This window comes from Zophobas morio, unplaced genomic scaffold (assembly GCF_036711695.1).
Source record: "Zophobas morio isolate AGI-343-1 ecotype UQ-CSIRO unplaced genomic scaffold, CSIRO_AGI_Zmor_V1 ptg000020l, whole genome shotgun sequence".
Lineage (NCBI taxonomy): Eukaryota > Metazoa > Arthropoda > Insecta > Coleoptera > Tenebrionidae > Zophobas > Zophobas morio.
Window position 1 is genome coordinate 5,002,221 of NW_026972125.1, and position 24,963 is coordinate 5,027,183.

General features: G+C 32.8%; 2 protein-coding genes across 3 annotated transcripts; both read left to right on the plus strand.

Moving 5' to 3' along the window:
• The first annotated feature begins 474 nt into the window (after window positions 1-474).
• Window positions 475-2,927, plus strand: LOC135131454 (uncharacterized). 2 transcript variants are annotated; one of them, XM_064059225.1, is made up of 7 exons: window positions 475-601; window positions 654-1,082; window positions 1,129-1,539; window positions 1,589-1,662; window positions 1,713-2,150; window positions 2,195-2,265; window positions 2,676-2,927. In XM_064059225.1, exons 5-7 carry the CDS (start codon window positions 2,099-2,101, stop codon window positions 2,832-2,834), a joined length of 282 nt encoding a protein of 93 aa, XP_063915295.1. In that variant the 5' UTR covers window positions 475-601; window positions 654-1,082; window positions 1,129-1,539; window positions 1,589-1,662; window positions 1,713-2,098; the 3' UTR covers window positions 2,835-2,927. The 2 variants fall into 2 exon arrangements, with proteins under 2 accessions (XP_063915295.1, XP_063915294.1); XM_064059224.1 differs by lacking the exons at window positions 475-601; window positions 2,195-2,265; window positions 2,676-2,927 and having other exon boundaries at window positions 967-1,082; window positions 1,713-1,915.
• A 14,554-nt stretch (window positions 2,928-17,481) lies between these two features.
• LOC135131369 (fibrinogen C domain-containing protein 1-like) lies at window positions 17,482-18,681 on the plus strand. The gene is made up of 3 exons (XM_064059050.1): window positions 17,482-17,612; window positions 17,662-18,382; window positions 18,431-18,681. Exons 1-3 carry the CDS (start codon window positions 17,535-17,537, stop codon window positions 18,622-18,624), a joined length of 993 nt encoding a protein of 330 aa, XP_063915120.1. The 5' UTR covers window positions 17,482-17,534; the 3' UTR covers window positions 18,625-18,681.
• Window positions 18,682-24,963: the final 6,282 nt, after the last annotated feature.

The window sequence follows — 24,963 nt, forward strand, 5'->3', positions numbered from 1 at the left end:
GGAAAATGGAGGTGAAATATCGAGAATTTCTAGCTATGGAAACATAAAAAAATCGAAAAATTGAAAAAACGAGATATTGAAAAATCAAAAATTCTAAAATTGAAAGTCGAAAATTTAAAACTTCACTTCGAAAAGTTGGATTCAGAAAAATCGAGGTACTAAAAGAGCTATAGATTAAAATATTGAGGGACCAAAAAACCAAAAAACGAGGTATTGAAAAACCGAAAATCCTAAAACTGAAAGTCGAAAATTTAAATAAAAAATTTTGATATATCTACATCTTGTTTACCCATTCTGGATTCTAGATAACCGCTACATAAATTGCTACAGATAACTCGTGTTTTTGTCCAAAGACCTCGCAAAACCTCAAACATCTCCAATGGATACTGAACTATTATAGATTATTGTAATCCTAATCTCCAACCGAGTTAAGATTAAATCTCAGATTTCCACTACATTCTTGTATAAATACTGCCATACAAGTACCAGTCGTCAATCATCTGCAAACAAAATGAGAGTCAAAACTCTAGTGTTTCTGCTCTGTGTAGTGGTTCTAGCTGAAGGCCTCAGCATCCACAAAAGGTCGGCTTGCTCCACCAGCGTAAGTCCTCAACTCTTCGTCAAATCAAACCTTTACACCACTTTTTCAACAGACAAACCTAGGCAAAGAATCGTCAGACCAAATCATCGAGGTTAGCAAAAGCGCGGAAGACAGCAGCGACGAATGTCCACAATGGGTCCTGATTGGTGGTCAATGCATCGACTGGTGCGACCCCGGGTACCACCCTGACAAAAAATAGACTATCGAGTGTTGACTTTACAATAAAATTTGCGTCAAAATCCAGTTGTATGATTTAGCAGTGATAACCTCATCCGCGGGATTGAACCGGCTTTGAAAACAGATTAAGGTCATAAATCCTTCACTAGCAAATCTCGAAAACGATTATAAATAAGGTCAGGACTAGGTTTAGCTAATTGCGATTTCAAAATGGGTTTGAAAGTGTTGTTGTGTTTCTGCTTTTTCCTGGCGGTGGCTTTCGCTCTCAGTTTGGAGAAGGTTCTGCAGGATTTTCCCCCAGAGGGTTAGTATGGAGGTTGGTGTCCCTTTTTTTGCAAGTTGGGTTTTAGAGCGGGCTGCCCTGGTCAAACGATGGGGTTGGGACTCGACCAAAGATTGTCCCAAGTACATTTGCTGGCAAGGTGTTGGGTGCGTGGACATGTGTGACGCTGGAAACTTCCCCAAAATGTAGACGACTTTAATAAAAATTAGTAACTCTACCTACAGTGGTTTGATTTTTATGGGTGTTTTCGTGCGTCACGAGATTATTCCCTTTTATTTTTTTATCAGGTTGTAAATCACTGGATTATTTTAAAGACGTTGTTTTGATTGGTAACTTATATAAGAGAAAAAACGCGACTGGGTGTCATTTGGTGCAAACATGGCTAAAAGTGTCGTGGTGGCTGTTTTATTGGCAACCCTGTTTTCAGGCGCTTTGACTTTCAATCTAGCGAGAGTACTAACTTCAGTACCCGAAGAAGGTGAGTGTGTGTTAAGAGTGTCGACTTTTCCTTAGTTCGTTGTTTCCAGAGAGGATTGACTTCCTTAAGTACCACTCCGAGAAAGGTTACCAGCTGGAAACTTTCGGACAACCTGTAGACTACGTAATAGTACCCGAAGACACGAAATTCAAACTTTGATAATCCCGTTTCAGGAAAAGGACCTTCCCGATGAGTTCTCCCTCGAGGTTTATCGAGCCCTCTTACCAAAGTCCGTCGACAACCCAATCATTTTAAACGCTCTAGCTTGCATTGTGTGTTGGCCCAATGGAAAATGCGTCGATTTGTGTGACCCCGGAGTCCACCCCTTGTAACAAATACTTAACCACTTAACAAATAAACTTTACCTAGCTATAAATATCGACAAACACGTGCTCACTTCATGCTTCCCCCTAAATACTTATTAGTTTCCACAATCGCAATCGTACTTTGCTACCATTCCCGCTATTTCGGTACTCGTAATCCCATCAATCCGAGATAATACTTATTAGCAGCCGCATCCGTAAATACTAAATCGCAATCCGCGCCTGCAAGCCTAAACATGAAGGTGCTCCTGCTCCTCCCAATCCTCGCTCTTGTAGCAGCTAATCCAGGTACGACCTCCTCCCGCTAGTACCCAACTCAATTCTGCTTCCAGTGTCCACCGATTCCGGAGATCCCGGTGAGCCCCACGAGACGGACTCCAAGCTCGCCTTGGCAATGATGATGGTGAGTTCCTTTGACAGTTTCGAGTACCTCGTTCTGATCCTATCTGCCGTCAATCAAACTGACGAACGGAGAAAGGTCGTTTGGTTCGTGGGAATTTGGACGTCAATGCGATAAAGACGATCAGATTAGGGATTGTGCAATGTAATGTGACTGCGCTTTGTTTTCTTCCGGTGTTTGGAGGTAATGGGAGGAAAGTGACCGTTTAATAGCCGATCGATCAGCGCTGACGGGAGGATCAGATAAGTGTGGGTGCCGGTTCTCTACCAGTGATTAAACACCGTAAATAAGTAAACAATAAAACGGAATTTGGGAGGTGTGAGTCGGAGCGTAAATATTGTGACAAAGTCTGAGATTAAATGTTTCCTTGGAATTAGAAAATTTCCGTTCGGGATTAATTTGGTTTTTTTTAGAGGGTTATCAATCGCGAGACGCAGAATCTGTACAAGTGGCTTGTTCAACAACAGTCTGCTAAGCCTAGAGTGAGAGAAATAGCGCAAGATTATCCAGAACTCTCCAGCAAGGTAATCTGTTTCCATAAAAAAGGTTGCATTAACGTGATCGACCCTTGAGAGACCTTCGCACCTATTAATAAGCTTCGAATATTTTTACAGGACTTGGAATGTGAATTGTTTCTAACAAGAATTAAAGAGATTTATCTTGTATTTATTTTATTTTCCTGTACCGTAGCTGCAATTTTATAAGTAAACGGGAAACACTTCGAAAATAACGCGATTCCCGTGTCAGTGACGATAAAATCCATTGGGAGATTATTTTCTAGATAACGTCCCGCGAGTTTTCAGTTGCGCCAGATATAGGCAACCAAATAAACACGCATTTTTAAGCAAGACTTTCCACATTTATTCTTATTGAGTTTGAATTCTTTTGGCGCGACCGCCAGCTCGACTAGGAACCGCAACCTCCGCTTCGGCCACGTGTTTCTGCGTTATTTACCTCAGTTCCATTTAAATGTTCAATTTATATAACTCTGATATTAAAATAGAACTAAACAAGTGTTAAAGTTTCTAGCAAGAGCAATAAACAAATAATTTAAAAGAAAATTACTGAGGATAAAATTTTAATTCAAATTTGGTCACCACACTATATTTCATAGCTTTTCACTAGAAGTTGAGAATGTTATATGTCGATTCATTTTGAGAGAGGACATTGAAAATTATCATCGATTAAAATAATATCAACGTGACTCGAAACAAAGAGTATATCTTATATTTTCTACTTATAAACATTTAGACAACGCAGTGAAAATTTCTAAACTGCTGTTTCTCCGATTTCTCACTGTTATTTACTCACAGCTTGAATTTGAACATTTTTTCCCGAATTATTATTTTGATCTTGATTTTTTTTATTATATGTGTAATTTGATATGTATTGTTTTTGAAGCAATTTGAAAGAATGTCGTCGATATTTTGGATTTTGTTTTTGAAGTAGTTTGAAAAAATCTTGTGGATTTCTTGGGTTTCATTTTTAAAGTAGTAGAATCTCGGGGAACACTTTTATCTGGTTTTTGAAGTAGTTTGAAAGAATCTCGAAGACAACCTGTAAGCCTTGTTTCTGAAATAATAGGAAGGAATCTTGTGGATTTCTTGGATTTTGTTTTTGAATTTCGAGGACATTTTGTGTCTGGTTTTTGAAGTAGTTTGAACGAAGATCGGGGACATTTTCTGTCTGCTTTTTGAGGTAGTGTGAACGGATCTCAGGGACCCCTATAAGCCTTGTTTTTGAAGTAATTTGAAAGAATTTCGTGGATTACTTGAGTTTTGTTTTTAAAGTAGTTTGAAAAAATCTTGGGGACACTTTGTATCAGGTTTTTGAGGTAGTTTGAAAGAATCTATGGGACCCTTTCTGTTTTGTTTTTGAAGTATTTTAAAAAAATCTTGGGGATTCCTTTTAGACCTTGTTTTTGAAGTAATTAAAAAAAATCTGTCGAATTGCTTGGGATTTGTTTTTGAAGTGGTTTGAAAGAATTGCGGGGACACTTTGTATTTAGTTTTTGAGGTAATTTGAAAAAATTTCGTGGATTCCTTGGATTTTGTTTTTGAAGTAGGTTGACAAAATCCTAGGAACCTCCTTTGACTCTTGTTTTTGTAGTAATTTGAAAAACAATCTCGTGGATCACTTGGGATTTGTTTTTGAAGTAGTTTGAAAGAATCTTGGAAACACTTTGTGTCTTGTTTATTTATTTTTTTATTTTAAAGAATCTTGTGAATTCCTTGGGTTTTGATTTTGAGGTGGTTTGAAAGAATTTCGGGGGTCCTTTATGTTTTGTTTTTGAAGAAATTTGAAAGATTTCTTGGGGTTTGAAGTAGTTTGAAAAAATCTCGTGGATTTCTGTGACACTTGTTTTTGAAATAATTTGAAAGAATCTCATGGTTTCCCTTGGGTTTTGTTTTTGAATCTTATGGACTTTTTGTGTCTGGTTTTTGAGATAGTTTGAAAGAATCTCGGGGAACCCCTATGGAACTTGTTTTTGAAGTAATTTTAAAGAGTCTAGGGGATTCCCTGGGTTTTGTTTTTGAGGTAGTTTGAAAGAATCTCGGAGACCCTTTATGAAGAAATTTGAAAGAATCTCTTAGAGCCTTTTGGCCATTGTTTTTGAAGTAATTTGAAATATTCTCGTAGATTTCTTGGGTTTTGAAGTGGTTTGAAAAAATCTCTTGGATTTCTTGGCTGTTGACGTAGTTTGAAAAAATCTCGAGGACCTCCTGTGGGACTTGTTTCTAAAATAATTTGAAAGAATCTCGTGGATTCCTTGGGTTTTGTTTTTGAAGTAGTTTGAAAGAATCTCAGGGACCCCCTATGGGACTTGTTTTTGAAGTAATTTTAAAGAGTCTAGGGGATTCCCTGGGTTTTGTTTTTGAGGTAGTTTGAAAGAATCTCAGGGACCCTTTATGTTTTGGTTTTGAAGAAATTTGAAAGAATCTCTTAGAGCCTTTTGGCCATTGTTTTTGAAGTGATTTGAAATATTCTCGTGGATTTCTTGGGTTTCGAAGTAGTTTGAAAAAATTTCGAGGACCCCTATGGGACTTGTTTTTAAAATAATTTGAAAGAATCTCGTGGATTTTTTCGGTTTTGTTTTTGGAGTAATTTGAAAGAATCTCTTGGTTTTCCTTGGGTTTTGTTTTTGAATCTTATGGACATTTTGCGTCTGGTTTTTGAGGCAGTTTGAAAGAATCTCAGGGACCCTCTGTGAGACTTGTTTTTGAAGTAATTTTAAAGAGTGCAGTGGATTACTTGGGTTTTGGTTTTGAAGTAGTTTCAAAGAATCTCGAGGACACTTTGTGTTTGGTTTTTGAGGTCGTTTGGAAAAATCTCGGGGACACCGTTTGGGCCTTATTTTTGAAATAGTTTGAAAGAATCTCGGGGATCCTCTGGTTTTGTTCTTGAAGAAGAATTTTTATTGTATTGACGTTGTATTTTTAAAGTAGTTTGAATGAATCTCGGGATTTTTCAATTGTGTTTGAAGCCATTTGAAAGAATCTTGTAGAGAAATATGTTTTATTTTTGGAGTACGAATAGTTTGATAGAATCTCGAGGACACTTTGGGTATGGTTTTTGAAGTAATTTGAAAGAATCTCTTGTTTCTGAAGCGATAGGAAAGCATTTCGTGGATTTCTTGTATTTGGTTTTTGAATTAGTTTGAAAGAATCTTGGAAACACTTTGTGTCTTGTTTTTAAATTAATTTGAAAAAATCCTGTCGATTTCTTGGATTTTGTTTTTGAGGTGGTTTGAAAGAATCTCGGGGACCTTTTATGTTTTGGTTTTGAAGAAATTTGAAAAAATCTTTTAGAGCCTTTTGGCAATTTTTTTGAAGTGATTTGAAATAATCTCGTGGATTTCTTGGGTTTTGAAGCGGTTTGAAAAAATCTCTTGGACATCTGGGGTTTTGTTTTTGAAGTAGTTTGAAAAAATCTCGGGGGACCCCCTGTGGGCTTTGTTTTTGAATTAAATTGGGATTTTTTCGGTTTTGTTTTTGAAGTAATTTGAAAGAATCTTGTGGGCATCTTGGGTTTAATTTTTGGAAATATGAAAAATCGAAAAACCGTGAAATCGAGAAATCAGAAAATTTAAAAATCGAAAAGTTGAAAAATCGAAAAACCGTGAAATCGAGAGATCGGAAAACTAAAAAAACGAAAAACTGAAAAATCGAAAAATTGAAAAGTCGAAAAAATGAAACATCGAGATATCGAAACATCTAAAGGTCGGGAAATCGAAAAGTCAAGACAAAAAATTTTAAAAATTGAAAAATTTATCAAATCCAAAAATCCGAGATCTCTGGAAATCGAATCATCATCAAAATATTGAAAAATTGGTAAATGAAAAAATTCAAAAATCAAAAATTTAAAAATTCGACAAATTAAATAACAGAAATTTGGAAGAAGAATCGAGAAATTCAAGCATCAAGGGGTCGATAAGCTGAAAAGTTCAAAACTCTAAACTTTGAAAAAAAAGAAATAATAAAAACGGAGATATGGAGAAATCGAAATCCCGAATTCAAATAAACGAAAAATTGAAAAATTGGGAAAAGTAAGAATCGAAAAACTGAAAAATTCCAAAACTGAAATGACGAAAAAATGGGAAATCGAAAAATTGAAAAATCAGAACATTGAAAAATTGGCAAAAAAAATCGAAAATTGAAAAACTGGTAAAAACCGAGAAATCGAAAAGTTGCACCATCGAAAAATTCAAAAACTAGAACATCGAGAAGTCGAAAAATCGAAAAATCAATAATTCTAAAGATCAAAAAATTGAAAAACCCAAAAATCTAATACCGAGAACTCGAAAAATCGTGAAAACGAAACATCAAGAAACTGAAACAACTAAAATTTAAAAATTGGAAAAATTAAAAATAAAAACATCAAAAAACTCAAAAATCGAAAAAATCTGGATATCGGGAAATCTAGAAATCGAAAAATCGAAAAGTCGAAAAGTCTAAAAACCTGAAAATCAAAGAATTGAAAAATTGAAAAATCGAAAAACCGTGAAGTCTCGAGATGGGAAAAGTGAAAAACCGAAAAACTGAAAAATGGAAAACTTCCAAAACTGAATTGACAAAAATTTGAAAGAATCTCGGAGACCCCTTGTGGGCTTTGTTTTTGAATTAAATTGGGATTTTTTCGATTTTGTTTTTGAAGCAATTTGAAATAATCTTGTGGGCATCTTGGGTTTTGTTTTTGAAGTAGTTTGAAAGAATCTCTGGGATTCCCTGGTTTTGTTCTTGAAGTAGAATTTTTAATGTATTGATGTTGTATTTTTAAAGTAGTTTGAATATATCCCGGGATTTTTCTTTTGTTTTCAAACCCATTTGAAAAATCTTGTGGACAAATGTGTTTTATTTTTGGAGTAGTTTGATAGAATCTCGTGGACATCTTGTGACTGGTTTTTGAAGTAATTTGAAAGAATCTCTTGTTTCTGAAGCAATAGGAAAGAATTTCGTGGATTTCTTGGATTTTGTTTTTGAAAGAATCTTGCATTTGTTTTTAAAGTAGAATTATTATTTTGGTCTTGATTTTTTTAATATGTGCTTTGTTTTTTGAAGTGTGGGCCTTGACGTTGTGGTTTTGAAGTAATTTGAATGATTCTCGTGATTTTGATATTGTTTTTGAAGCCATTTGAAAGAATCTTGTGTACATCTTGGGTTTTATTTTTGAAGTAATTTGATGGAATCTCGGGGAACTCTTGTGTCTGGTTTTTGAAGTAGTTTTAGTGATTCTCGGGGACACCTTGCGTCTGGTTGAAGTAGTTTGAAAGGATCTCAGGGACACCTCGTGTCTGCTTTTAGAAGTACTTTGAAGGAATCTCAGGGACCCATTATAGGCCTTATTTTTCAAGTAATTTGAAAGAATCTCGTGGATTCCTTGTTTTTTTTTTTATGAAGTAGTTTGAAAGAATCTCGGGGATCTTCTGCTTTTGTTCTTGAAGTAGAATTTTTATTGTATTAATTTTGTATTTTTAAAGTAGTTTGAATGAATCTCGGGATTTTTCTATTGTTTTTGAAGCCATTTGAAAGTATCTTGTGGACAAATGTGTTTTATTTTTGGAGTAGTTTGATAGAATCTCGAGGAAACCTTGTGTCTGGTTTTTGAAGTAATTTGAAAGAATCTCTTGTTTCTGAAGCAATAGGAAAGAATTTCGTGGATTTCTTGGATTTTGTTTTTGAAAGAATCTTGGATTTGTTTTTAAAGTAGAAATATTATTTTGATCTTGATTTTTTTTATATGTGCTTTGTTTTTTGAAGTGTGGGCCTAGACGTTGTGTTTTTGAAGTAATTTGAATGAATCTCGGGCTTTTTCTATTGTTTTTGAAGCCATCTGAAAGATTCTTGTGGACATCTTGGGTTTTATTTTTGAAGTAATTTGGACGAATCTCGGGATTTTTCTATTGTTTTTGAAGGCATTTGAAAAAAATCTTGAGGACATCTTGGGTTTTATTCTTGAAGTAATTTGATAGAATTTCGGGGAACTCTTGTGTCTGGTTTTTGAAGTAGCTTTAATGATTCTGAGGGACATCTTGCGTCTGATTGAAGTGGTTTGAAAGGATCTCAGGGACACCTCGTGTCTGCTTTTTGAAGTAGTTTGAAAGAATCTCAGGGATCCACTATAGGCCTTGTTTTTGAAGTAATTTGAAAGAATCTCGTGGATTCCTTGGGTTTTGTTTTTGAAGTAGTTTGAAAGAATCTCTGGGATTCCCTGGTTTTGTTCTTGAAGTAGAATTTTTAATGTATTGACGTTGTATTTTTAAAGTAGTTTGAATATATCCCGGGATTTTTCTTTTGATTTCAAACCCATTTGAAAAAATCTTGTGGACAAATGTGTTTTATTTTTGGAGTAGTTTGATAGAATCTCGTGGACATCTTGTGTCTGGTTTTTGAAGTAATTTGAAAGAATCCCTTGTTTCTGAAGCAATAGGAAAGAATTTCGTGGATTTCTTGAATTTTGTTTTTGAAAGAATCTTGCATTTGTTTTTATAGTAAAATTATTATTTTGATCTTGACTTTTTTTATATGTGCTTTGTTTTTTGAAGTTGTGTTTTTTAAGTAATTTGAATGAATCTCGAAATTTTTCTATTGTTTTTGAAGCCATTTGAAAGAATCTCGTGGACATCTTGGGTTTTGTTTTTGAAGTAGTTTGATAGAATCTCGGGGATACTTTCTATCTGGTTTTTGAAGTAGTTTGAAAGAATCTTGGAAACACTTTGTTTCTTGTTTCTAAATTAATTTGAAAGAATCCGGTGGATTCCTTGAGTTTTGTTTTTGAGGTAGGTTTAAAGAATCTCGGGGACCCTTTATGCTTTGCTTTTGAAGAAATTTGAAAGGATCTCTTAGAGCCTTTTGGCCATTGTTTTTGAAGTAATTTGAAATAATCTCGTGGATTTCTTGAGTTGTGAAGTATTTTAAAAAAATCTCGTGGATTTCTTGGGTTTTGAAGTAGTTTCAAAGAATCTCGTGGATTCCTTGGGTTTTTTTTTTGAAGTAGTTTGAAAAAGTCTTTTAGACCCTTTTGGGTCTTGTTTTTGAAGTAATTTGAAGTAATCTCGTGGATTTCTTGGGTTTAGTTTTTGAAGTAGTTTGAAAGAATCTCGGGGACCCCCTGTGGGCTTTGTTTTTGAAGCAATTTGGTATTTCTTGAGCTTTTGTTTTGAAATAATTTGAAAGTATCTCGTAGATTTCTTGGGTTTTGTTTTTGAAATAGTTTGAAAAATATGGGAGACCTCCTGTAGGCCTCGTTTTTGAAGTAATTGGAAAGAATCTCGTGAATTCCTGGGGTTTTGTTTTTGAATCACGAGGACACCTTGTGTCTGGTTTTTGAAGTAATTTGAAAGAATTTCTTGTTTCTGAAACAATAGGAAAGAATTTCGTGGATTTCTTGGATTTTGTATTTGAAGTAGTTTGAAAGAATTTTGGGAACATTTTGTGTTTTGTTTCTAAAGTAATTTGAAAAAATTTCGGAGATCCGTCGTGTTTTGTTTTTGAAGTGGTTTGAAAGAATCTTGATTTTGTTTTTAAAGAAGAATTATTATTATTTTCGTTTGAATTTTTTTTATATGTGCTTTGTTTTTTGAAGTGTGGGCTTTGACGTTGTGTTTTTAAAGTAATTTCAATGAAACTTGGGATTTTTCTTTTGTTTTTGAAGTAATTTGAAAGAATCTTGTGGGCATCTTGGGTTTTATTTTTGAAGTAGTTTGATAGAATCTCGGGGAACCGTTGTGTCTGGTTTTTGAAGTAGTTTTAATGATTCTCAGGGACACCTTGCGTCTGGTTTTTGAAGTAGTTTGAGAGGATCTCGGGGACACTTTGTGTTTTGTTCTTGAAGTACTAATTTGAAAGAGTCTCTTAGACCCTTTTGGGCCTTGTTTTTTAAATAATTTGAAGTAATCTCGCGGATTTCTTGGGTTTAGTTTTTGAAGTAGTTTGAAAGAATCTCGGGGACTCCCTGTGGGCTTTGTTTTTGAAGCAATTTGGTATTTCTTGAGCTTTTGTTTTGAAATAATTTGTAAGAATCTTGTAGATTTCTTGGGTTTTGTTTTTGAAGTAGTTTGAAAAATATCGGAGACCTTCTGTAGGCCTCGTTTTTGAAGTAATTGGAAAGAATCTCGTGAATTCCTGGGGTTTTGTTTTTGAATCTCGAGGACATCTTGTGTCTGGTTTTTGAAGTAATTTGAAAGAATTTCTTGTTTCTGAAACAATAGGAAAGAATTTCGTGGATTTCTTGGATTTTGTATTTGAAGTAGTTTGAAAGAATCTTGGGAACATTTTGTGTCTTGTTTCAAAAGCAATTTGAAAAAATTTCGGAGATCCGTCGTGTTTTGTTTTTGAAGTGGTTTGAAAGAATCTTGGTTTTATTTTTAAAGAAGAATTATTATTATTTTGATTTGGATTTTTTTTTTTTTTGAAGTGTGGGCTTTGACGTTGTGTTTTTAAAGTAATTTCAATGAAACTTGGGATTTTTCTTTTGTTTTTGAAGTAATCTGAAAGAATCTTGTGGACATCTTGGGTTTTATTTTTGAAGTAGTTTAATAGAATCTCGGGGAACCGTTGTGTCTGGTTTTTGAAGTAGTTTTAATGATTCTCAGGGACACCTTGCGTCTGGTTTTTGAAGTAGTTTGAAAGGATCTCAGGGACACCTCGTGTCTGGTTTTTGAAGTAGTTTGAAACAATCTCGTGGATTCCTTGGGTTTTGTTTTTGAAGTAGTTTGAAAAAGTCTTTTAGACCCTTTTGACCCTTGTTTTTGAAGTAATCTCGTGGATTTCTTGGGTTTCGTTTTTGAAGTAGTTTGAAAGAATCTCGGGGACCCCCTGTGGGCTTTGTTTTTGATGCAATTTGGTATTTCTTGAGCTTTTGTTTTGAAATAATTTGAAAGAATCTCGTAGATTTCTCGGGTTTTGTTTTTGAAGTAGTTTGAAAAATATCGGAGACCTCCTGTAGGCCTCGTTTTTGAAGTAATTGGAAAGAATCTCGTGAATTCCTGAGGTTTTGTTTTTGAATCCCGAGGACATCTTGTGACTGGTTTTTGAAGTAATTTAAAAGAATTTCTTGTTTCTGAAACAATAGGAAAGAATTTCGTGGATTTCTTGGATTTTGTATTTGAAGTAGTTTGAAAGAATCTTGAAAACATTTTGTGTTTTGTTTCTAAAGTAATTTGAAAGAATTTCGGAGATCCGTCGTGTTTTGTTTTTGAAGTGGTTTGAAAGAATCTTGATTTTGTTTTTAAAGAAGAATTATTATTATTTTCGTCTGGATTTTTTTTATATGTGCTTTGTTTTTTGAAGTGTGAGCCTTGACGTTTTGTTTTTAAAGTAATTTCAATGAAACTCGGGATTTTTCTTTTGTTTTTGAAGTCATTTGAAAGAATCTTGTGGACATCTTGGGTTTTATTTTTGAAGTAGTTTGATAGAATCTCGGGGAACCGTTGTGTCTGGTTTTTGAAGTAGTTTTAATGATTGTCAGGGACACCTTGCGTCTGGGTTTTGAAGAAGTTTGAAACAACCTCGTGGATTTCTTGGGTTTTGTTTTTGAAGTAGTTTGAAAAAGTCTTTTAGACTCTTTTGGGCCTCCTGTTTGAAGTAATTTGAAGTAATCTCGTGGATTTCTTGGGTTTAGTTTTTGAAGTAGTTTGAAAGAATCTCGGGGACCCCCTGTGGGCTTTGTTTTTAAAGCAATTTGGTATTTCTTGAGCTTTTGTTTTAAATAATTTGAAAGTATCTCATAGATTTCTTGGGTTTTGATTTTGAAATTATTTGAAAGAATCTCGTAGATTTCTTGGGTTTTGTTTTTGAAGTAGTTTGAAAAATATCGGAGACCTCCTGTAGGCCTCGTTTTTGAAGTAATTGGAAAAAATCTCGTGAATTCCTGGGGTTTTGTTTTTGAATCACGAGGACACCTTGTGTCTGGTTTTTGAAGTGATTTAAGAGAATTTCTTGTTTCTGAAACAATAGGAAAGAATTTCGTGGATTTCTTGGATTTTGTATTTGAAGTAGTTTGATAGAATCTTGGGAACATTTTGTGTTTTGTTTCTAAAGTAATTTGAAAGAATTTCGGAGATCCGTCGTGTTTTGTTTTTAAAGTGGTTTGAAAGAATCTTGGTTTTGTTTTTAAAGTAGAATGATTATTTTGATCTTGATTTCTTTTATATGTGCTTTGTTTTTTGAAGTGTCGGCCTTGACGTTGTGTTTTTGAAGTAATTTGAATAAATCTCGGGATTTTTCTATCGTTTCTGAACCCATTTGAAAAAATCTTGTGGACATCTTAGGTTTTACTTTGAAATAGTTTGATAGAATCTCGGGGAACCCTTGTGTCTGGTTTTTGAAGTAGTTTTAATGATTCTCAGGGACACCTTGCGTCTGGTTTTTGAAGTAGTTTGAAAGGATCTCGGGGACACTTTGTGTCTGGTTTTTGAGGTAATTTGAAAAAATCTCGGGACCGCCTTGTGTTTTGTTTTTGAAGTACTAGTTTGAAAGAGTCTCTTAGACCCTTTTGGGCCTTGTTTTTTAAATAATTTGAAGTAATCTCGTGGATTTCTTGGGTTTAGTTTTTGAAGTAGTTTGAAAGAATCTCGGGGACCCCCTGTGGGCTTTGTTTTTGAAGCAATTTGGTATTTCTTGAGCTTTTGTTTTGAAATAATTTGAAAGAATCTCGTAGATTTCTTGGGTTTTGTTTTTGAAGTAGTATGAAAAATATCGGAGACCTCCTGTAGGCTTCGTTTTTAAAGTAATTGGAAAGAATCTCGTGAATTCCTGGGGTTTTGTTTTTGAATCTCGAGGACACTTTGTGTCTGGTTTCTGAGGTAGTTTGAAAGAATCTCGGGGACGCCTTGTGTTTTGTTTTGGAGTAGTTTGATGGAATCTTGGAAACCCCCTGTGGGCCTTATGTTTTCAGTAATTTGAAAGAATCTCGTGGATTTCTTGGGTTTTGTTTTTGAAGTAGTTTGAAGGAATCTCGGGGACACTTTGTGTCTGCTTTTTGAGATAGTTTAAAAGGACTTAGGGGACCTTTTCTGTTTTGTTTTTGAAGTAGTTTGACAAAATCTTGGGATCCCCTTTGAGGCTGCTTTTTGTAGTAATTTGAAAAACAATCTCGTTCATTACTTGGGATTTGTTTTGGAAGTAGTTTGAAAGATTCTCGGGGATACTTTCTATCTGGTTTTGAAGTAGTTTGAAAGAATCCTGTGGATTCCTTGGGTTTTGTTTTTGAGGTAGTTTAAAAGAATCTCGGGGACCCCTTGTTTTGTATTTGAAAAAATTTGAAAGAATCTATTAGAGCCTTTTGGGCATTGTTTTTGAAATAATTTGAAATATTCTCCTGGAATTCTTGGGTTTTGAAGTAGTTTGAAAAAATCTCGTGGATTTCTTGGGTTCTGAAGTAGTTTGAAAAAATCTCGGGGACCCCCTGTGGGACTAGGGGATTCCTTGGGTTTTGTTTTTGAAGTAGTTTGAAAGAATCTCGAGGACACTTTGTATCTGGTTTATGGGGTAGTTTGAAAAAATCTCGGGGATCCCCTGGTTTTGTTCTTGAAGTAGAATTTTTATTGTATTAACTTTGTATTTTTAAAGTAGTTTAAATGAATCTCGGGATTTTTCTATTGTTTTTTAAGCCATTTGGAAGAATCTTGTGGACAAATGTGTTTTATTTTTGGAGTTGTTTGATAGAATCTCGAGGAAAACTTGTGTGAGGTTTTTGAAGTAATTTGAAAGAATCTCTTGTTTCTGAAGCAATAGGAAAGAATTTCGTGGATTTCTTGGATTTTGTTTTTGAAAAATCTTGGATTTGTTTTTAAAGTAGAATGATTATTTTGATCTTGATTTCTTTTATATGTGTTTTGTTTTTTGAAGTGTGGGCCTTGACGTTATGTTTTTAAAGTAATTTGAATGTATCTCGGGATTTTTCCATTGAAAGAGTCTTGTGGACATCTTGGGATTTATTTTTGAAGTAGTTTGATAGAATCTTGAGGACCCATTATAGGCCTTGTTTTTGAAGTAAGTTGAAAGAATCTCGTGGATTTCTTGGATTTTATTTTTGAAGTAGTTTGAAAAAATCTCGGGGATTCCCTGGTTTTGTTCTTGAAGTAGAATTTTTATTGTATTGACGTTGTATTTTTAATGTAGTTTGAATAATTTCCGGGATTTTTCTATTGTTTTTGAAGCCATTTGAAAGAATCTTGTGGACAAATGTGTTTTATTTTTGCAGTAGTTTGATAGAATCTCGGGGAAACCTTGTGTCTGGTTTTTGAAGTAATTTGAAAGAATCTCGGGGATTCCCTGGTTTTGTTCTTGAAGTAGAATTTTTATTGTATTGACGTTGTATTTTTAAAGCAGTTTGAATGAATCTCGGGATTTTTCTGTTGTTTTTGAAGCCATTTGAAAGAATCTTGTGGACATCTTGGGTTTTATTTTTGAAGTAATTTGATAAAATTTCGGGGAACTCTTGTGTCTGGTTTTTGAAGTAGTTTTAGTGATTCTCAGGGACACTTTGCGTCTGGTTTTTGAAGTAGTTTGAAAGAATCTCGGGGTCCCACTATAGGCCTTGTTTTTGAAGTAGTTTGAAAGAATCTCGTGGATACCTTGGGTTTTGTTTTTGAAGTAGTTTGAAAGAAACTTGGGGATTCCCTGGTTTTGTTCTTGAATTAGATTTTTTATTGTATTGACGTTGTATTTTTAAAGTAGTTTGAATGAATCCCGGGATTTTTCTATTGTTTTTGAAGCCATTTGAGAGAATCTTGTTGACAAATGTGTTTTATTTTTGGAGTAGTTTGATAGAATCTCGAGGAAGCCTTGTGTCTGTTTTTTGAAGTAATTTGAAAAAATCTCTTGTTTCTGAAGCAATATGAAAGAATTTCGTGGACTTCTTGGATTTTGTTTTTGAAAGAATCTTGGATTTGTTTTTAAAGTAGAATTATAATTTTGATCTTGATTTTTTTTTATATGTGCTTTGTTTTTTGAAGTGTGGGTCTTGACGTTATGTTTTTGAAGTAATTTGAATGTATCTCGAGATTTTTCCATTGTTTTTAAAGCCATTTGAAAGAATCTTGTGGACATCTTGGGTTTTATTTTTGAAGTAGTTTGATAGAATCTCGGGGAACCAACCCTTGTGTCTGGTTTTTGAAGTAGTTTTAATGATTCTCAGGGACATCTTGCGTCTGGTTGAAGTAGTTTGAAAGGATCTCATCGACACCTCGTGCCTGGTTTTTGAAGTAGTTTGAAAGAATCTCGGGGATCCCCTGGTTTTGTTCTTGAAGTAGAATTGTTATTGTATTGACGTTGTATTTTTAAAGCAGTTTGAATGAATCTCAGGATTTTTCTATTGTTTTTGAAGCCATTTGGAAGAATTTTATGGACAAATGTGTTTTATTTTTTGGAGTAGTTTGATAGAATCTCGAGGAAACCTTGTGTCTGGTTTTTGAAGTAATGTGAAAGAATCTCTTGTTTCTGAAGCAATAGGAAAGAATTTCGTGGATTTCTTGGATTTTGTTTTTGAAAGAATCTTGGATTTGTTTTTAAAGTAGAATTATTATTTTGATCTGGATTTTTTTTATATGTGCTTTGTTTTTTGACGTGTGGGCCTTGACGTTGTGTTTTTAAAGTAATTTCAATGAAACTCGGGATTTTTCTTTTGTTTTTGAAGTCATTTGAAAGAATCTTGTGGACATCTTGGGTTTTATTTTTGAAGTAGTTTGATAGAATCTCGGGGAACCGTTGTGTCTGGTTTTTGAAGTAGTTTTAATGATTCTCAGGGACACCTTGCGTCTGGGTTTTGAAGTAGTTTGAAAGGATCTCAGGGATACCTCGTGTTTGGTTTTTGAAGTGGTTTGAAACAATCTCGTGGATTCCTTGGGTTTTGTTTTTGAAGTAGTTTGAAAAAGTCTTTTAGGCCCTTTTGGGCCTTGTTTTTGAAGTAATTTGAAGTAATCTCGTGGATTTCTTGGGTTTAGTTTTTGAAGTAGTTTGAAAGAATCTCGGGTACTCCCTGCGGGCCTTATTTTTGAAGTAATTTGAAATAATCTCGTGGATTTCTTGGGTTTTGTTTTTGAAGTAGTTTGAAGGAATCTCGTATTTAGGCGTTATACTGCTAAGCCATAATTAAATTCCCTTTTTTGTCATCTCGTAAGCTTCCTGGGAATTCCAGAACGGAGTTTAGGGAATTTCTGGAAACACCTTTCATTTATGTATTTGTCCTAGTTGCTTTTTTGTCAGTCTAGAACCGATATTTGTAATTTAATATTTTGATTAATCTGTTTCAGGATAATCAGTATCGTACCTGTCAGCTAGCAACATGTCTAAAACAGCCCCATAGTTTAGTCAAAAAGAGAAACTTATTAAATTTATTATTTCCATGTTCTAGGTTGGTAGTCAACTTGTCAAAAACAAAAATCGATTCGACATGGATGGACGTGCTTGATTCAAACTCTCAAACACGAATGAACAAACTGGTAGAAAAGTAAATTAATGCAAGTTTGTTTTATTAGTTTGACCTAGATAGTAAGACGGAATGGAAATTAATAATTCCAGGGATATCTAAGAGTAGTGAATAATTACTATTGATTTGAATAGTGCAACTCCAATGACATAACTATTGGCATCATCAAAAGTTTCCGGCTTAGAGTCTCCTGTCCCCAAAATAGCCTTGATAACGTTCGATAGATAAATAATATACAACTATCGGTCAAGCCTTCTGACCTTTTATCTCCACAAGTAAACATTTTTACAGTTATTTAACAAAACGTGTCAACACGACACCAAATCCCTTCAGTCATAGCAGCAATGTATTTCAAACCACTCCTCCTACTTCTTCTAATTTTCAAAAATGTTTCACTAGAAGAATCCAACAGCAGCGATGAGGTAACAAACCCCCTGCACCCTCCCCTTTTTCAACTTTTTTGAGTTTCAGTCCAACCCCCACTCCTCTCTTTACAAGACCATCAACGACCGCCTCACCAAAATCGAGCAACAACTCAAAACCAACAAAGATCTAGAAGAACTAAAATCGCAACTGCGCCAAATCGACGAAAGTCTGGACGACTTCGCCGAAAAGTTGAAAAAGAACAACCGACTTTGGCAAACTCTCCATAGACAGATCGTCGACATCAGGAAGGCTGTGAAGGACGAACGTAGGGAGCATTTGCCTGAAGACTGCAAGGATGTCCAGAGAGGTGGTCAAAACTCCAGTGGGGTGTACACGATCCAGCCGGATTTTGCCCCGGTGCCGTTCCTGGTTTTCTGCGACATGGACACCATGGGTGGCGGATGGGCGTATTTTTTGAACCGGTTTGATGGCGGTCAGGATTTTTATTTGGGGTGGGATGAGTACAAAAGCGGGTTTGGGAATCTGGCTGGGGAGTTCTGGTTGGGGCTGGATCGGCTGCACTATTTGACAGGTTATGAAGTGAATGAGTTGCTGGTGGAGTTGGAAGATTGGGATGCCCAGAAGGTGTACGCGAGGTATGATGCTTTCAGTGTGGGGGATCAGGACGAGGAGTATATTTTGAAGTTGTTGGGGGATTACAAAGGGAACGCGGGGGATTCGCTGGTTTATCACGCAGGGATGAAGTTTACCACGAAGGACAAGGATAATGATAGGTACAATGCGGGAAATTGTGGGAGTTATAGGGGTAAGTTTTGGAAAGGAAACGATTTTGTAGTTTTTGGGGTGGTTTTAGGGGGCGGTTGGTGGTACAAACAGTGCACTGATAGTCATTTGACTGGGAAGTATCTCAAAGGGAACACGTCTCCCAAGGATGAGTATAAGGTTATGTATTGGGACGAGTTTCGTGGGTCCGATTATAGTCTTAAGACGGCGAGGATGATGGTTCGACCTTTAAACAACAATGGAGACTCATCAGAAGAAAATTAGTGCTGGTGTATTCAGTTTTTGATTGTATAGTTTTTCTAAATAATAACTTTTAGCAGCTTTTGTTTATTTTTTAAGAAGAAAAAATTGGTCCAAGGTTAATTCGACAGAACTTTCCTCGTTCCTGAAGGGTAGTCCAACAAATTCCGCAAAAATCCGCAGCCCGTATAAAACCAAAGAGGGAAAATGTTTTTCGAAAAATCGAAACATTGAAAAATTAAATAATTGAAATCAGAAAAGTGGAAAAATTGAAAGACCGAACAACTGAAAGAAGAATTAAAACATTGAGAAATTTAAAAAATCGAAGAATTGATAAACAAAAAACATCAAAAATTAAAAAAATTACAGATTAAAATATCGAAAATTTGAAGAATTGAAGTACCTATTGAAAAAACGGGAAATGGAAGTATCAATAAGTCGAAAAACTGAAAAAATCTAAAATTTAAAAATTGAAAATTTGAAAAACCGAATCGAAATTCCAAAATTTAAAACCAAAAATATAAAAATCGACTAATTGAACTATCGAAAAACTGAAAAATTGAGGAATTGAAACATTTCTCGACTTCCATGACCAAAAATTGTAATAACAAGTGAAGAATCGAAAAATTGAAATATCCCAAAACTAAAACATCAAAAAATTGAGAAATCGATAAATCGAAAAGTCAAAAATCCAGGTCCAAATTGGAAAATTTAAAAAAATGAAAAACTGATAAATCGAAAAGCTGCAAAATTGAGGAATTGATGAGAAATTTGAAAACTGAAATGACGAAAAATTGAGAAATACAAACATCGAAGAACTCAAAAATCGAAAAATTGAGAAATGGGGAAATCTAGAAATCGCGACACAAAAAAATAGAAACATCTGAAAATCAAAAAACTTAGAAAACTGGAAAATTTACTACCAAAAATTGAAAAATTCCAAAATTCCAAAATTAAGACATTGAAAAATTGAAAGACAGAATCGAAAAGTTGAAAAATCAAAGTCCAAAAATCGAAAATTTAAAAAATCAAAAAATTTAAAGATAAAAAAAAATCGAAAAATTTAAACCCGAGAACTCGAAAAACGGAAAAATCGTGAAATCGAAACATTAAAAATCCGAGAAACCTAAAATTTAAAAATTCAAAAATTGAAGTTCTAATGACGCAGATCTAAAAAATCAGTAACTTGAAAAATCGGTAAATCGGGAAATTTAGAAATAGAGAAATCGAAAAATCGAAACATCAAAAAATTTAAAAATCGAAAAGTAAAAAAGCCGGAAATCGAAAATCGAAAAGTCGAAAAACAAAAAAAATTGAATAATTGAAATATTGATAATCCCAAAACTGAAATATAGAAAAATATAAAGTCGGAAAATCGAAGTCCAAAAAGCGAAAATCTGAAAAATCAGTCACCTGAAAAATTGGAAAATTGAACAATTTAAAAATCGAAAAGTTGAAAAATCGAAAAATAGGGAAGTCGAAAAAATGAAACATCGAGAAATCGAAACACTAAAAGATAGGGAAATCGAAAAGTCAAGTCAATTGAAAAATTTAGCAAATCTAAAAACTGAGATTTCTGGAAATCGAATCATCAAAATACTGAAAAATTGGAAAATCAAAAACCTAAAAAATCAAAAATTTAAAAATTCAGCAAATTGAATAACAGAAAAATTGGAAAATCGAAACGCTGAAAAACGAAAACCTGAGAAATAAAAAATTGAAACATCGAAAGATCGAGTAATAGAGAAATCGAAAAGTCGAAAAATTGAGATATTGAAAAATCAAAAAAATGAAAAATTGATAAATCGAAAAACTGAAAAATCGAAGAATTGAAAAATTTCAAAACTGAAACGACGAAAAATTGAGAAACAGAAACATCGAAGTACTCAAAAATCGAAAAATTGAGAAATCGGGAAATATAGAAATCGTGAAATCAAAAAATCGAAACATCTAAAAATCGAAAAACTGAAAAATTCCAAAACTAGGACATCAAAAAATTGACAAACAGAGAATCGAAAAGTCGAAAAACCAAAGTCCAAAAATCAAAAATTTAAAAAATCAAAAACCGAGAAATCATAAACTTGCAACATCGAAAAATCAAAAATTTAAGAATTCAAAAAATTGAAAAATGGAAATATCGAAATACTCAAAAATCGAAAAATCGAGAAATCGGGAAATTTTGAAATTTTAAAAGATTGGAAAATCGGAAAGTCAAGACGAAAAATTTTAAAAATTGAAAAATTTAGCAAATCTGAAAACCGAGATCTTTGGAAATCGAATCATCAAAATGTTGAAAAATTGGAAAATAAAAAATTTAAAAATGCGACAAATTGAATAAAAGAAAAATTGAGGAATTGAAAAATTTTTCAACTTAAATGACGAAAAACTGGAAAATCCAAACACTGAAAAAACGAAAACCTGAGAAATAAAAAAAATTGAAACATCAAAAAATCGAAAAGTCGAGAAACAGAAATTTCGAAATATTGGGACACTGAAAAATCAAAAATTTTAAAAATTGATAAATCGAAAAACCGAAAAATCTAAAACCGATAAGTCGAAAAATCGAATAATCATGAAATCGAAACTTTAAAAATCGAAAAACCTAGAAAACTGAAAAATTTAGTAGGTATCGAAAAATTGAAAAATTCCAAAACCATTACATCGAAAAATTGAAAAATAGAGAATCGGAAAATCGAAAAGTGAGAAGTCGATACATCGAAAAATCAAAAATTTTTAATCTGAAAAAATTGAAAAACCGAAATATCAAAAACCGAGAACTCGAAAAACGGAAAAATTGTGAAATCGAAACATCAAAACACTAAGAAATCTAAAATTTAAAAATTCGAAAAATCGAAAAATCGAGAAATCTGGAAATTTAGAAATTGAAAAACCGGAACATCAAAAAATCGAAAAGTAAAAATCCGGAAATCGAAATATAGAAAAGTCCAAAAACTAAAAAACTGAAGAATTGAAATATTGAAAATCCCATAACTGAAATATAGAAAAATTTAAAAGGAAAAAACTGAAAAAAATCCAAAACCGAGACATCGAAAAACTGAAAAATCGAGAGTCGAAAAGTCGAAAAATCGAAGTCCAAAAAGCGAAAATTTAAAAAATCAAAAACCTGAAAAATCGAAAAATTGAACAATTTAAAAATCGAAAAGTTAAAAAATCGAAAAGTCGAAAAATCGAAAAATCGAATCATTGAAAATCGAAAAATTCGAATATTGAAAAATTTAAAATTAAAAATCGAAAAGTAAGAAATCGACAAAACAAAAAATTGAAAAGCCGAAAAATTGAAAATTGAAGAATCGATATAGAAAAATTCGAAAACTGAAATATCGAAAAATTGAAAATTGTAAGAACTGAAAAATCGAAAATTTTAAATATCCTAAAATTCAGGTCCAAAATCGAAAATTAAAAAAAATGAAAAACTGATAAATCGAAAAACTGAAAAATCGAGGAATTGAAAAATTTCAAAACTGAAATGACGAAAAATTGAGAAACAGAAACATCGAATAACTCAAAAATCGAAAAATTTAGAAATCGGGAAATCTAGAAATCGTGAAATCAAAAAATCGAAACATCTAAAAATCTAAAAACTTATAAAACTGGAAAATTTAATACCAAAAATTGAAAAATTTCAAAATTCCAAAACTAAGACATCGAAAAATTGAAAAATAGAGGATCGAAAAGTCGAAAAACCAAAGTTCACAAGTCGAAAATTTAAAAAAACAAAAACCGAGAAATCGCAAAGTTGCAACCTCGAAAAATCAAAATATTTAAAGATAAAAAAATAATGAAAAATTGAAAAATCTAAGACCGAGAACTCGAAAAACTGAAAAATCGAAAAGTCGAAAATTTGAAAAATAGGGAAGTCGAAAAAATTAAACATGGAGAAATCGAAACACTAAAAGATCGGGAAATCGTAAAGTCAAAACGAAAAATTTTAAAAATTGAAAAATTTAGCAAATCTAAAAACCGAGATCTCTAGAAATCGAATCATCAAAATATTGAAAAATTGGAAAATGAAAAACCTGAAAAATGAAAAATTTGAAAATTCCATAAATTAAATAATAGAAAAATTGAGGAATTGAAAAATTTCTCAATTTAAATGACGAAAAACTGGAAAATCGAAAAAAAGAAACCTGAGAAATCACAAAAATTGAAACATCGAGTAATCGAGAAATCGAAAAGTCGAGAAACCGAAATTTCGAAAAATTGGGACATTGAAAAGTCAAAAATTTTAAAAACTGATAAATCGGAAAAAAATCTAAAACCGAGAAGTTGAAAAATCGAAAATTCGAGAAATCGAAACTTTAAAAAACGAAAAACTCGAATATTGAAAAATCAAAAATTAAAAATAGAAAAGTAAAACATCGACAAAATGAAAAATTGAAAGGCCGAAAAATCGAAAAGTGAAGAGTCGAAATATTGAAAAATTCCAAAACGGAAATACAGAAAAATTGAAAATTGTAAGAAAAATTAAATAATCGAAAAATCGAAAAGTTTCAAAACTGAAATATCGAAAAATTGAAAAATCAACAAATCAAAAAGTCGAAAAATCGCAGTCCAAAAATCGAAAATTAAAAAAATTAATAAGTAATATGAAGAATCGACAAACTCAAAAATCGAAGCATTGAAAATTTTCAAAACTAAAATGACGAAAAATTGATAAACAGAAGCATAGAAGAACTCAAAAATCGGAAAATTGAGTAATCGGGAACTCTAGAAATCGAGAAATCAACAAATTGAAACACCTAAAAATCGAAAAACTTAGATAACTGAAAAATTTAATACCAAATATTGAAAAATTGAAAAATTCCAAAACTAAGACATCGAAAAATCGAAAATTTAAAAAAACAAAAACCGAGAAACCGAGAAATCGAAAAGTGAGAAGTCGATACATCGAAAAATCAAAAATTTTTAAGATAAAAAAATTAAAAAACCGAAAATCAAAGACCGAGAAGTCGAAAAACGGAAAAATTGTGAAATCGAAACATCAAAACACTGAGAAATCGAGAATTGAAAAGTCGAAAAATCGAAGTCCAGAAAGCGAAAATTTAAAAAATCCAAAATCTGAGAAACCGAAAAATTGGACAATTTAAAAATCGAAAAGTTGAAAAATCGAAAAATCGAGAAATCGAGAAATCGGAAAATTGAAAAAACGAAAAACTGAAAAATCGAAAAGTAGAAAAAAATAAAACATCGAGAAATCGAAACATCGGGAAAACGAAACATCAAGACCAAAAATTTTAAAACTTGAAAAATTTATCAAATCAAAAAAAATCGAGATCCCTGGAAATCGAATCATCAAAATATTGAAAGATTGGAAAATAAAAAAACTGAAAAATTAAAAATTTGAAAATTCCAGAAATGAAATAACAGAAATTTGGAAGAAGGTCGATAAGCTGAAAAATTCAAAACTATAAAATTTAGAAATAAAAAAATTGACAAATCAAATGGTCAAAAAACTGAAAAACGGAGATATCGAGAAATTGAAAATCCCGAATTTAGATAAATGGAAAAATTGAAAAATTGGGAAAAGTAAGAATCGAAAAACTGAAAAATTCCAAAACTGAAATGACGAAAAAATGGGAAATCGAAAAATTGAAAAATCAGAACATCGAAAAATTGGCAAAAAATTGAAAAATGGAGAAATCGAAAAGTTGCAACATCGAAAAATGCAAAAACTGGGACTCGAGAAATTGAAACAACAAAGAATCGAGTAATCGAGAAATCGAAAAATGAGAAGTTGAAAAATGTAAGACCGAGAACTCAAAAACTGAAAAAATCGTGAAATCGAAACATTAAAAAATTAAAAAATTCAAAAATCCAAAAAATACACAAATACAAATCGAAAGGTCAAAAAATCGAAAAACCGAGACATCCAGAAATCGAAAGTCCGAAATTTAAATAAAGGAGAAATTGAAAAATCGAGAAATTGAAAAATTCCAATACCGAAACGATGAAAAATTGGGAAATCGAAAAATTGAAAAGTCGGAACATTGAAAAACTGGAAAATCGAGAAGTAATTAGAAAAGTTGACACATCGAAAAATTGAAAAACCGAAATATTTAAAACAGAGAAAATGAAAAATGGAAATGGTCGAGAAATCGAAACATCAGAAGAGTGAAAAATACAAAATTTATAAATCCGGAAATTGAAAAATTGGAAAGTCGAAAACTGAAATATCGCAAAATTTAAAAGGAAAAAAACGAAGGAATCGAAAAATTGTAAAATGTTGTAATACAATTTTAATTTTTTCTCAAAATATCTGGATGCTTACGGTTCACTGGATTACCATTTCAGATAATAATCAAAATTTATCAGAAGGATTTTTTAATGATAAAGATTTTTGTC